The sequence below is a fragment of the Pararge aegeria genome, chromosome 1, assembly GCF_905163445.1.
Source record: "Pararge aegeria chromosome 1, ilParAegt1.1, whole genome shotgun sequence".
NCBI classification, from domain to species: Eukaryota; Metazoa; Arthropoda; class Insecta; order Lepidoptera; family Nymphalidae; genus Pararge; species Pararge aegeria.
Window position 1 is genome coordinate 5,999,712 of NC_053180.1, and position 13,414 is coordinate 6,013,125.

At 33.1% G+C, this 13,414-nt stretch overlaps 2 protein-coding genes across 2 annotated transcripts; one reads left to right on the forward strand and one right to left on the reverse strand.

The window, feature by feature from the left end:
• The first annotated feature begins 9,992 nt into the window (after positions 1-9,992).
• On the forward strand, positions 9,993-13,028 carry LOC120624928. The gene is made up of 2 exons (XM_039891755.1): positions 9,993-10,411; positions 11,697-13,028. Exons 1-2 carry the CDS (start codon positions 10,168-10,170, stop codon positions 12,398-12,400), a joined length of 948 nt encoding a protein of 315 aa, XP_039747689.1. The 5' UTR covers positions 9,993-10,167; the 3' UTR covers positions 12,401-13,028.
• LOC120624922 (protein ALP1-like) lies at positions 10,407-12,878 on the reverse strand. The gene is made up of 2 exons (XM_039891741.1): positions 12,541-12,878; positions 10,407-11,456 (listed from the first exon to the last, which is right to left on the reverse strand). The coding sequence occupies exons 1-2, from the start codon at positions 12,849-12,851 to the stop codon at positions 10,559-10,561; spliced, it is 1,209 nt and encodes a 402-aa protein (XP_039747675.1). The 5' UTR covers positions 12,852-12,878; the 3' UTR covers positions 10,407-10,558.
• Positions 13,029-13,414: the final 386 nt, after the last annotated feature.

The following is a 13,414-nucleotide window of genomic DNA, read 5'->3' on the forward strand; positions in this document are numbered from 1 at the left end:
TGAATATAGAGTTTCTTTTAAAATTACTATAAAATGTAAAGCAAGAAGTTTACCGGTAGGTTTGGATGAAAGAAAGTAAAATATCTTTATTAATACGCTATGCCACATATTCCAAATGACAACACGTGCTCACCTGGGCAAATAAAAAATGAGGTAGTAACTTAAGTTGCTACCAGATGCTTTTATTACATAGTTAAAACAAGCGCCACTTATGTGTGGTACAACCTTATGCATAAAAGCATGCAACGTTGATTTTCAGTAGAAACCCTAGAAGAAAATTATATTAATGTCCCACTGCTGAGCCAAAGGAGTCTTCTCTGACTTCTCTTTTGAGAGAAGGAGTTTTTAAGGGTCTCATTTTAAAATAAGAAGGGTTTAGGCCGTAGTCCATTACGCTGGCCAAGTGCGAAATGTTAGACTTAAAAATGCCTTCGAGAAATTTAGGGGGAGTCAGGCATGCAGGTTTCCTCACGATGTTCTCCTCCATCGTTAAAGCAAGTAATAATTTAATTTCTTAAATCAAAAACGTACGTAACTCCGAAACTTTATATGTGCGAGTCGGGGATCGAACTCGGTTCCCACGACATAACCACTTAACCACTGAGCTATCAACCAGTGGCGTGCATAGAGGGTATGTAGATAATATGAAATAAAGAAAATCTCCTTTACGAGTTATACAAAACTTAAGGATAGGCGTTGTTAGAGTTATAGAAAGCCTACCCTTGAGTATTTATAACTCGTACTAGAGGTTTTTTAAATTTTGCATCATCTGCATACCCTGTGCATACCTACTAACAACACTCCAATGACCAATGACAGTAAGTACAACATAATAACCGGGACTGACGAAGGCCATGGGTGGACAATGCCAGCTCCCAAAAAAATTTCGTATTGTAAGAAGATGATGTGAATGACAGATCTTTAAAAATCGCATGAGTCGTGCTAAGTGCGAATGTTTCTGGCATATGATGGCCGCAGCGTGGAATTCAGCTGTCAAATTATCCCATCTCAAAGCCTGACTGGAAAGTGATGAAAAGCACTTATGAACACTCACTCGCTATGACCGAATGTTCCAACCCCTTTCATTAGATTTCTACGGTTCGCAATAGAATTTATGCCAAAGGTTGGGCCCATCAGAAATTTTGTAATAAGGATTTTTAAATTTCTTTAGATGATTATATGGTGATATGATAAATTAAAGCGTCATAAATGTTTTATATTTGTAGTGCTAGTGTATTTGTACTTACACTTATTATGAAAATATAATATTCTATAATATTATTGTGATGATAAGATTAACATCTTATCAAAAATAACTTTATTTGATTTAATTTATAATATAATAAATAAATATACTACGACAATACACACATCGCCATCTAGCCTCAAATTAAGCGTAGTTATGCTTACCGAGATTTATAATGAAGCGGCGATAAACGAGTGGGTAAGAGCCCGACTTCACTTTAGGCGGGCCGAGTTCGAATCCCAGCACGCATCTCTAACTTTTCTTCGTCATTTGCTTCGTCAGTGAAGGCCAACATTGTAAGGGAAACCGGCATGCCTTCATTCTACATAATGTTCTAGAAGGTATGTGGAGCCCACCAATCCGCAGTAAGCCAGCGTGGTGGATTACGGCCTTAAGCCAGTTTAATAACGAGGTTATTGTGGGAGGAGACCCGAGGCCTGTAGTGGGCCGGTAATGGGTTGATATGATGATGATGTGGATGATAATAAAGAACTTATAAGACACAGATACAATGAAAAACATTCATGTTCATCACACAAAAATTTTCCAGTTATGGGAATATAGACAGGGAGACCCAGAAAGCAGGGTCACTGCACACTGCGTCGATTGGCCTTCAAAATTGTTTTTTTATTTTTTTATTGTTTGTTGAGTTTTGAAGCTATTGTAAATTCCACAAATCTCAAAATGTCTGCAGGATTTCATAATCTGGTATCTTACCTAATAGGCTTAAGAACCGCTAAGCAACAGGTGTAAATTTATTTAAAACTGGCTGTGCCCTGCGGTTTCACCTGAAGCTTACTGAAAGAATAAATTCGTGCGCGTATACATATATCTATCCGTTTTCTAGTTGTTTCAAAAACCCACTATTTGAAACCTTCACTCACGTAAATATTGCCAATCATAAATGGATTTCCCGATTTCTGTGTATCTAATTCAGTTTCACATTATATATCATAAAGATCTACAAATAATGTATGGAGTCGCTGAGGCAGCAACCTTGACCAAAGTCAACAGATGGACGGGTGTACATCTCCAGGATATAAGTCATATATATGCCAAATTCATATAACTCATTTAAATGTTGAACCGTTCATAGATAAAAAAACAAACACACAGACTAATTTGGATTAAGTTAACATACTGTTTTAAAGGTTTTATTTGTGAGCTCTGATATTTACTAAATCCTTTTAGACAGATTTGAAATACTTGGATTTATGTTAGACTAGCTGTTGCTCGCGACGTCGTCCGGGTTTATATGGGGTTTTTAAAAATAGCAGGAATCCGTAGGAACCCTTTATTTTCCCGGTATCGAATGTATCCTATGGCTTTTTTTTTATAATTTTTATAAGTGTTTTTAGTTACACCTATAAATTTTATAAATTGAAAATGCATATATAATTTTTCGGAACCGACAGGATTTGAACCTGCGACTCTCTGACAATCGCGGCCTGAGCGCTTTCTCCAATTAAGCTACGGCTCTCTTACCGTCGATGCCGAAAATTAGTATATGCCTTTCACATCAGTCTTATAGCGACGGTAGCGTCATCTAGTAGGAAACGTTGCAGTTTCGATTCTATTATTATTATCCTATGGCTGTCTCCAGGATGCAAACTATTTATATGGAAAATTTTACTACGATAAGTTAAGCGGACAAGCCATGCTTGGGTAATAAACACTATTTAGTAAACTCCGCGGGAATCTTTTACCAGCAGCTCTTCCGGGATTCAAGCTTCATGTGTGCCAATTTTCATAGAGATCGGTTCAAATGCTGACCCGAACATAGGTGACAAACAAACAAAAAGATGCACTTAGCTATTTATTACATTAGTATAGTTTTTTAAATCCTTGAAAACTTAACCGGTTTTTCGTGACTTTCAACAAGTTTTGTTTTAATGAACTATAAAAGAGTATCTGAGTTTATGGTTTTTCTTTAAAAAATATAGGAGTAAAATAATCTCAAGGTTTTTTTCTGGTGTTCGAACGTACTTTTGAAGATATTAAAATAACTTTTTTTTATATATAATAATAATTGACAGACCAAACAGATGGCCCACCTGATGGTCGGATGCTACATACTCTATTATAAACCGTACCTATTAATAGAATAATGGTAAGTTAAAATAGATAGTAACACTGAACGCCGTACCTACATAACGTAAGTACGTAAAAAAAAGACAGTGCGACGAATTTACTGTTTTGTTCGTTACCTACAAACTTTAAACTACATCATCATTAATTATATTATGTCCCACTGTTGGGTGCAGTCTGCTCTTAGAGCAAAGAGAGATATGGAGCTCCGACCCCCACATTAACTACGTTTTGGGTTGGGGATACATTGTGACAAACTATTAGGGATCTTCATTCTTTTGAGAAACCATTGTTTTTTTGCTGAAATCATACAATATTTTTTGTTACTATCGTAATTATAAAAATGTTTATGGCACTAGCCTAGGCGAAATTTAAAACCAACAGTTCTCAGTTTCACCATTTGGTTTTTGTTATATACCTAATAAGCACTCATTAAGTTAAATCTCCCGAAATCATGCTTAAAGAGCGCATGTTGGAGTATATATTGTATTTAAAAATAAGAAGAAAACCCAATAACACCTGTTAAGAAAGCAGTACAGAAAACTCAAATACTATAGGCAATACACACGGGCGCGCGGGATGAGAGTGTTCGGGAAGAGAGGAACTCTCTCGCGTCTGCCGGCCGGTCTAACTACACTACTCATTAGGCGACAAGAGATCCATCAAATTGCAATGTTCATCAAATAGTTCTAACCAAATTGTAACAATAGCTTAAATTGTACGCATCAATTATTATCATCAGTGAGTTGTTATTACCATTGGAGGGTACCCGCGCCACCCAAAAATAAGAAACCCAAACAACACCTCATTATCAACAGATTACCGGCCCACTATATATAGTCTAGTCGACAAGTTGAAAATGGTACAAAATAGAGATACTGCTCTTAAAATTACGTGCGATAGCTCATTGGATCCGGAATGACGTCTAGAAAAATGTGCTAAAAGCGTGTATTAGCACATAAAAAATTGCAAAAGTTATAAACAATTAAAGATGAAAAAAAAATGGCATTTCGTTTTTTGCCAATATTTCATAAACTATTAATATTTAAGAAATTTCAAAAAAAGATTCTGAAAGAGGAGGAAATTTCCAATAAAAAACTCCTAACTCCCGGAACTCTATCTCCATTATTTATAATTTTAATTTAACGCTGAAGATAGGTCCGCGCGCGACATTTTTAGGTTGCGCGCGCGGCGTCAAAAGCGAGTACGGCACATTAATTAATTTATTTAAGGTATTGAATATTTTTTTTTTAATTTGAAAAAATTATGGTGTGTTCTGAACACTGTAAATATTTCATTCCCGTTGGAAATTTTACTTAAAGTTAATTTTTCAACAAGTTAAACAATTGTTAACTAACGAAATTTTCTCGAACTACCGTCTTAATTGTAAGTGAAAAAAAATGTTTAAATAATGGTCGTAAAAAATTTTCGCTTCGTAGAGCCTTTCTTACATACATACTTAACAAGATCGTGCCATAAAAGTTAAAAAAATATTTATACTTTGTTTATAACAATTTTTTTACTTGAACAAAAACTTAAAAATCCAAGTAATGTTGTTAAAAAAATTTTTTTTTTTCTAAATCATCATATTATCGTTTTTTTATTAATACAAGATATTAATTGATTTGCAAAAAAAATTTTCCCGCCATTTGTTGATAAATTTTTTATAAACAAATTGATTAAATCAATATTTAAAAAAAAAAAATTTTCACAACTTTATTACATTATAAATATTATGAGTTTTAAAAAAAATTTTTTCCTTAATAACAATTTTTAATTGTTTATAATCGTTTTTTTTATATTTGTATTGTTTAAATAATTAGTTAAGAAATTATTTTTTTTCTAAAAATCATAATTGACAGTCCTCTATAAAGTAACAAAAAAAAAAATTTTTTTTATTAACAATTCTATTGTTTATTAACTTACCAATTTGTTATAAACAAATTTTCAACTTTTTTTTATTTTTTTTCTAAAACTTCTAAAATTAACAAAAACAACCATATATAACAAAGTATAAAAAAAAATTTTTTTCAATTTTTTATTGTACTTTTAAAAAACACGTGTTACAAAAGTTGCAGCGGCTGCTTCGTTTGTCTATTAAAAAACTGAAATAACTTTTAAACTATTAGAGATACAAAAATAAACATTCTAGTCGATTTTATAAACAGTTAAACGATCTTTTAAATAAATTATTCAAAAAAATTTTAGTTATTACTAATTTATTGTTACGCGCATTTGTTTATAAAAACTTATATTTTTTTCGATGTTTTTCGAACTTTCGTGACTCCTAACTTTTTAAATAATGCAGATACGGTTACAGACCTTCAAGACTATTTTGTGAAGTAATAAAATATATAAACGTTGTAGTTATTTATTTATAAATCATGTCATGTCAAATAAAGCCTCTACAGGGTCTTCTAATTCATCCGAAGTATCAACTCGTAGTTTTTCAAGTACTTTCGATTATAAAAAATTATGTTTAATTTGCCAATAAGATTATTATCAAAGTATACGTAAAAACTGTATTATAAGTTCCGACGAAGTAAAAGAAAAGTTATTAGAAGTTGCAAAACTGCATAATGACTTACTGGGAAGTCAAGTCACAGATTTAATTTTACGTGTACAGTCATTAACAGAAGCAAAAGCGCGTTATCATCGTACGTGTCTCAATGATTTTAAAAAAATTCCAACTAATGCAAGTGATCAAGAAGATTCACCACTTGAAAGTTCATTGAAATTTATTTTTCATTTCATTGAAAACAATTTAGAATGCCAATTCACACTATCGGAATTGATAAAAAATATGGAATACAAGCCAAAACCATCAACTTTGATCAGTAATTTACGAAAACATTTCGGCAATGATATCACGATTACTGGGGTGGGCCTGAAGAGTATTGTAACATATTGTGGAACTGGTGATTTACCTCTAGATGATTTGTGGTATATGCACCATGAGCAGCGTAAAGATGATGAACACATTCGTATAATTCGAACTGCGGCTGAACTAATACGAAAGCAGATTAAAGGTACACAGTTCAATGTCAAAACATTTCCATCGTCGACTAGCTTCCTTGAGACTGCTCAGGGAGATATACCAACATATTTAGATACGTTTCTAGAAGAGCTGATGATGCACATAAGAATAAAACAAAATTGAATCAAAAGAAAAAATCAACGAATGCTACAGAAGATGCTGAATTGCAAGAGAGTGATGATGACGATACAACCGACGAAGATGAGAATGCAAATTTTATTATTTTTGTAATTCATGCAAATAAAATTCTGTTATTAATCAAAATCAAATTTTTTTTTAACAATACATCCTAACATTGCTTGTATAAATTTTTGCTTGTGATAAACGAATGGATAGTAATCGACATTAATTTTTTATGAAATGAAAAAAAATTTAGAGAAAAATGCCAATAATTAATTAAAAAATGACATGATTTATAAAGAAATAACTACAACGTTTATATATTTTATTACTTAACAAAATAGTCTTGAAGGTCTGTAACCGTATCTGCATTATTTAAAAAGTTAGGAGTCACGAAAGTTCGAAAAACATCGAAAAAAATATAAGTTTTTATAAACAAATGCGCGTAACAATAAATTAGTAATAACTAAAATTTTTTTGAATAATTTATTTAAAAGATCGTTTAACTGTTTATAAAATCGACTAGAATGTTTATTTTTGTATCTCTAATAGTTTAAAAGTTATTTCAGTTTTTTAATAGACAAACGAAGCAGCCGCTGCAACTTTTGTAACACGTGTTTTTTAAAAGTACAATAAAAAATTGAAAAAATTTTTTTTTTATACTTTGTTATATATGGTTGTTTTTGTTAATTTTAGAAGTTTTAGAAAAAAAAAAAAAAAAGTTGAAAATTTGTTTATAACAAATTGGTAAGTTAATAAACAATAGAATTGTTAATAAAAAAAATTTTTTTTTTTGTTACTTTATAGAGGACTGTCAATTATGATTTTTAGAAAAAAAATAATTTCTTAACTAATTATTTAAACAATACAAATATAAAAAAAACGATTATAAACAATTAAAAATTGTTATTAAGGAAAATTTTTTTTTTTAAAACTCATAATATTTATAATGTAATAAAGTTGTGAAATTTTTTTTTTTAAAAATATTGATTTAATCAATTTGTTTATAAAAAATTTATCAACAAATGGCGGGAAAAATTTTTTTTGCAAATCAATTAATATCTTGTATTAATAAAAAAACGATAATATGATGATTTAGAAAAAAAAAAATTTTTTTAACAACATTACTTGGATTTTTAAGTTTTTGTTCAAGTAAAAAAATTGTTATAAACAAAGTATAAATATTTTTTTAACTTTTATGGCACGATCTTGTTAAGTATGTATGTAAGAAAGGCTCTACGAAGCGAAAATTTTTTACGACCATTATTTAAACATTTTTTTTCACTTACAATTAAGACGGTAGTTCGAGAAAATTTCGTTAGTTAACAATTGTTTAACTTGTTGAAAAATTAACTTTAAGTAAAATTTCCAACGGGAATGAATTATTTACAGTGTTCAGAACACACCATAATTTTTTCAAATTAAAAAAAAAAAATTCAATACCTTAAATAAATTAATTAATGTGCCGTACTCGCTTTTGACGCCGCGCGCGCAACCTAAAAATGTCGCGCGCGGACCTATCTTCAGCGTTAAATTAAAATTATAAATAATGGAGATAGAGTTCCGGGAGTTAGGAGTTTTTTATTGGAAATTTCCTCCTCTTTCAGAATCTTTTTTTGAAATTTCTTAAATATTAATAGTTTATGAAATATTGGCAAAAAACGAAATGCCATTTTTTTTTCATCTTTAATTGTTTATAACTTTTGCAATTTTTTATGTGCTAATACACGCTTTTAGCACATTTTTCTAGACGTCATTCCGGATCCAATGAGCTATCGCACGTAATTTTAAGAGCAGTATCTCTATTTTGTACCATTTTCAACTTGTCGACTAGACTATATAACAACGGTTCTTGAAAAATGAGAAGGGTTTAAGCCGGGGTCCACCACGCTGGTAAAGTGCGGATTTTTAGACTTTGCACGCCTTTGAGAACGTTATGGAGAACTCTCAGGCAAGCAGTTTAAATTTGGAAATTTAGTTGATAAACACACACACACACATACACGCACACACGCACGCACTTATAATTGAAAATTCCAAATGCATTTATTTCAAGTAGCCATAATATATAAGCACTTTTGAAACGTCAAGTATGTTTCTAGTGACTCTATACATACACGCAACCTCACACGTCACGCGCATACACACACAGTCACACACACACATATACACCATTATTAGCATGTTAGATTATAGGTACTTTGTTTTCTATGTAAAGATAAAGAGATAAATGTATACGGAGGAGAGCGGGGAACCTGAGGCCAAGTTTTGTTTTTAAACTTACTTCAAGATTCCCAACACTATTGTAAACTGACTAATTTATTAACAATAAATATAATTTCATTTAATTTCAAGCAGTGTTTCCTTACGATGTTATCTTTGCCTTTACCTTTAAAGGAAGTTATGTTTTAAATATTGTATTAAAATGGCACATAGCTCGGAAAAGTTTGAGTTGCGAGCCGGGAATCTACCGCTTCTTGAAGAAACGACTATAGCAATATAGCAATATAACCATGTATACCATAAATTTAAAGGATATCAATACATAATGTGTAATTTTATAGGTCGTAATGTCACAGATGCGCCAAACATAAACCGACAGATGTTCGCCTCATGGCTATAAAACGATCATATTATTAAGAGGATAGTTATTAGTTATTGATCCATTAACTTTCGAAATTATATATACTTGATACAATTTTAAACGTCAATACACCACCAAACGCTTTTGTGTGTTACATTGATTTAATTTTAGAGTGCTTGATCAATGCTCTTAAAACCGATCATATCCTCTCTTCTGTTAAAGAAGAGGCCTGTACTAATTAATGGGGAGTAAAAAGATACTGAATATGAATCCAAGCACTAATTAAAAATATTTCTATTTATATATTACTGGCAGTTTACACACACTTTCTTATCAAAAAGTGTTGGTTGTAAAGTGTTGTACTAAATGTCGTCAGTTGAAGTACCGTCTAGACAGTGGCATTAGGCAAAGTGAATACGGCCCTTACTACTAAGTCCAGTAAAGGACCATCTTAGAACGATTGCTCTGTCTTGACGACAGCGTTACAATTTCGTATGAATATCCGTACCCTGTGCTATCACAGAAAACATCGGTTGCTGCGTCCTGTAGTGGAAACAGGAATCGGCGACAGTTGGCCATTATGTTCAAAGCTTATCTCGTCAGTTTTGAGATGAATTCCGTGCGAAATACGCCGAAACCACATTTTATATATTTCATTTGTCTAATCCGATCACTGGATTGCCATGAAGCTCAATCGGCTGGAATTGCTATCTAGTACAAGTGGTGTTAAGGTGCGCTCTAAAATACACACAGCACTCAGCTATAGTAGGTCATTAAAAGGGCAGCATTTGTAAAAACTTAGGTTGTGCAACTTTTGTGCTTATCTAATCTGTGGCTACGTCTCACGTAGAGGTGCTACGAAAATGAATACTTTGCTACATCTTGGTCTGACGTAGCACGTTATTTAGAGCCCTCGCCCACGGCGACTTTTTGTAGCGATGCTGTCGCGCATTTACTAAACGCACGCCAGCATCACTACTAACGCGTGTTAGTCGCATTTGCAACGCGCTACTGCATCGCGACTGTATCGATGCAAACGCGCGACCGTGTCGGACGACATCGGGGGAAGAACGGAGGGAGGGCGGTGCGTGAATGGAGAACCGAGCATCAGTGCAACACAGACAGGTCGAGAGTGCTGTTGTCCGTCACATGCGTAAAATGGAGTCGTTCGACACTGAATCATTTATTATGGCAATTCAGAACCGTCCTGTAATATGGGACTCGCGTCTTCCTGAGTATTCGAATAAGATTGCAAAAAGAAAGGCATGGGAAGAGATAAATGAAATATTTGATTCAGAATTTGGAGAAAAAACAAATAAAGAAAAGAATGCTTGTGGTAAGTTATTTAACTTTATTAAATTTTATCATTATAAATGTAGATGAGTGGTGAGAATTAATGAGATATAGATGTTCCAGAATAAGTGAATTAAGTTACGTTTACAGCCCTTTCTAGTTACTTATAGCTATTTTAGGTGAAATTATTTCAAATTTTTGAATCTTGCCACGGTACAGAACCTACACCGGTGAAATAGTCAGTATATATGTTTCGGATTGCAGTACCACTTAGTTCTGATCTTCGTCTTCCAATTAAAAGTAAATTATCACTGGCAGGTGGATCTTGGAATCCGACTATACTCAAAGTGTGATCAAACTTGTACCCATCTCGCTTACGTATAAAATTGTGCAATACGCAACACGCTTTAACAATATTCGTAGCAAAATCTACATTAACGTTTATGGGCCGGTTGAAAATTTTAAATTTGTTACTCAATATACCAAACGTACATTCAATATAACGCCTTGCGCGCGTCAAACGGTAATTATATATTCTCTTCTTTCGTGGTAAATGTTTACCAGCGTATGGTCTTTGCAAGTGTTGTGATAAAGCAAATCCTTCGTCGCCAATAAACGAAAACGGTATAGGTATTCCATTGTTAGATATAGGTCTTGGTTGAGGTAAATTATAATTTCCTTGTCGTAACTTTTTTACCCATTCGCTGCTGTCATGTATTGTTGAATCTGAGCTCTTTCCATAACATCCGACATCTATATCTATGAAATTGTAATTAGCGTCACATATTGCTAACAAAACGATGGAAAAAAAATGTTTGTAATTGTAATATTCTGAGCCGGTATGACATGGTTTTATAATTCTTATATGTTTTCCATCTATTGCTCCAATTAAGTTAGGAAAATTAGCATGTTTCATAAATCCTTCAGCGGTTTCTAAATGTAATTCTTCTGTTGGCTCTGGCATGGAGATGTCTTTTACTTTTTTCCATATTACTTCCACAGTTTCCTTTACAATCGTACGTGCAGTAGTATGTCCACATTTAAAGTCCAAATGAAGATCTGTGAAATTACATCCAGTTGCTAAGTACCTGTAAAAAAAGGAAAAAAGAAAATAAAGTAATAAAAAATACATACCTACAAATATATAAATCACGCCTGTAAACCTGTAATCCTTGTCGGGGTAGGCAATTTAAGGGTGATATTCATTTTAACTCTCCGAGTCAAGATGATCCGAGCTAAATAGGGATGCCAAGGTCGTAAGGTTCTAGCTCCATTTGCATTAATTTTTCAATTGCATAACAATAATAAATTTGTATATCTTTTTTCAGCTATTGAACTCCAGAAAAAATGGAAAAGTTTAAAAGATTGCTTTAACAGAGAACGGCTGAAAGAAAAAAATTGTCCCAGTGGGTCCGGGGCTAAACCCAGAAAACAATATGTTTACTATAAATTATTGTCATTTTTACAACCTTTGACCGAAATCAGACCACCAAGTCGACCTACAGTTACTGAGGAAAACGACTCCGAAGGCTGTTTGGAATCTTTTGTTATTCCAAAATCAAAGAAGCTTAAAACAAGTGATGGCGTTGATGATGCACAAAACAAATTATACGAAATTCTAACTGAGAAATTGAACAAAGCCACGCCCGCCATTCAACATCCAGATCAACATTTTTTACTTTCACTTTTTCCACATTTTAATTCCATAAAAGAAGAATATAAACTCGATGCGAAAGCTGAAATGATAAATTTGCTTCGCAAATATAACAATATGGCACAAACGTCTGCATACACCAGTCACTATGGATATCAGTCTGGATACCAAAGCTACGACACAACTCCTGCTCGTACAAGCAATGAAAGTAGTGTGTCGCAACTAATAAATAGCTACCACTCGGCGCCAACGCCTGCTGGTGCCAATGTCAATACTGCAGGTAGTTCATTGCAACATAATGATAATGATAATGAATATAATTACAGTAATGATGATTCTACACAAGATTCTATTATCACAAACCTATATTCGCCGTAAAGTAAAAAGTAAGAAATTAAAACCTTAATTAAGTTTAAGTATGATTAATATTGAATTATAATAATTATTTTTTTAAGTTGTGATTAAAAATGTGCAAAAACTATTAAAAGATAATTAACATAAAATTTGGTTTTTCTTACCTTAAAGTTATTGTTAGTCGTTCTTCAGCTGATATACATTGTCTCATCACTGTATTTCTGCGTGTCAACTCTGGTTTTACAATGGAAAGCAATTCACAAAACGTCGAATATGACATTCTATAACAACTTCTGAATTTGAGATCATAGGATTTTAGTATTTTAAACGTTGTTACATGATGTCCACTGAGTAATCTCTCTTTATTAAATGGGTGCATCCAATATTGACGCTGCTTTCGTTGCCTGCGCTTCGGCTGCTTACGTAAAAGCAGCACCAAAGACAACGTGACTAATGTTGCCTCAACGGAGTCCATCTTGCAACTGTAGCGATCGCAGGTATTTTTGTGCTGTTACTGAATCGCGTTTGCATCGAGACAGAAGCGCGACAGTATCGCGTTTGCTTCGCGACTGAATCTAAGACCGTGGGCGAGGGCACACAGCTAGCGACCGTTTCGCGACTGTATCGATGCGGACACGCGACAGCATCGCTACTGTATCGCTACAAAAAGTCGCCGTGGGCGATGGCCCTTACTAATTAAAAAAAAGAGTCACTCAGCGAGCGATATACAATGTTATAATAGACTAGGTGATGCCCTTGACTTTGTACGCGTATTATCGTTTTTTTAAAGCCATTTTAATTATTCTGGAGTTATAATAGTAGCAAGATAATGGATTTTACGTAATTTTCAACCGACTTAAAAAAAAAAGACGGACCTTCTCAATTTGCAATCTGTCTTAATTCGACTGTTTCTTTTTTGTATTTTTTTTACTCGATTACTACAATAATAAACCGATTCTGAAGTATTTTTTAAGTACTTAAACCTCAGCGGTAGACCCCAATTTAATTTAGTGAAAACTTATTGGAGGCATCCTGGAG

Coding starts and splice junctions, on each gene's coding strand:
- LOC120624928 (XM_039891755.1), top strand. CDS start 10,168: ATGGAGAACCGAGCATCAGTGCAACACAGACAGGTCGAGAGTGCTGTT. Junction 10,412..11,696: donor TAAAGAAAAGAATGCTTGTG/GTAAGTTATTTA, acceptor ATCTTTTTTCAG/CTATTGAACTCCAGAAAAAA.
- LOC120624922 (XM_039891741.1), bottom strand. CDS start 12,851: ATGGACTCCGTTGAGGCAACATTAGTCACGTTGTCTTTGGTGCTGCTT. Junction 11,457..12,540: donor CGACTAACAATAACTTTAAG/GTAAGAAAAACC, acceptor CTTTTTTTACAG/GTACTTAGCAACTGGATGTA.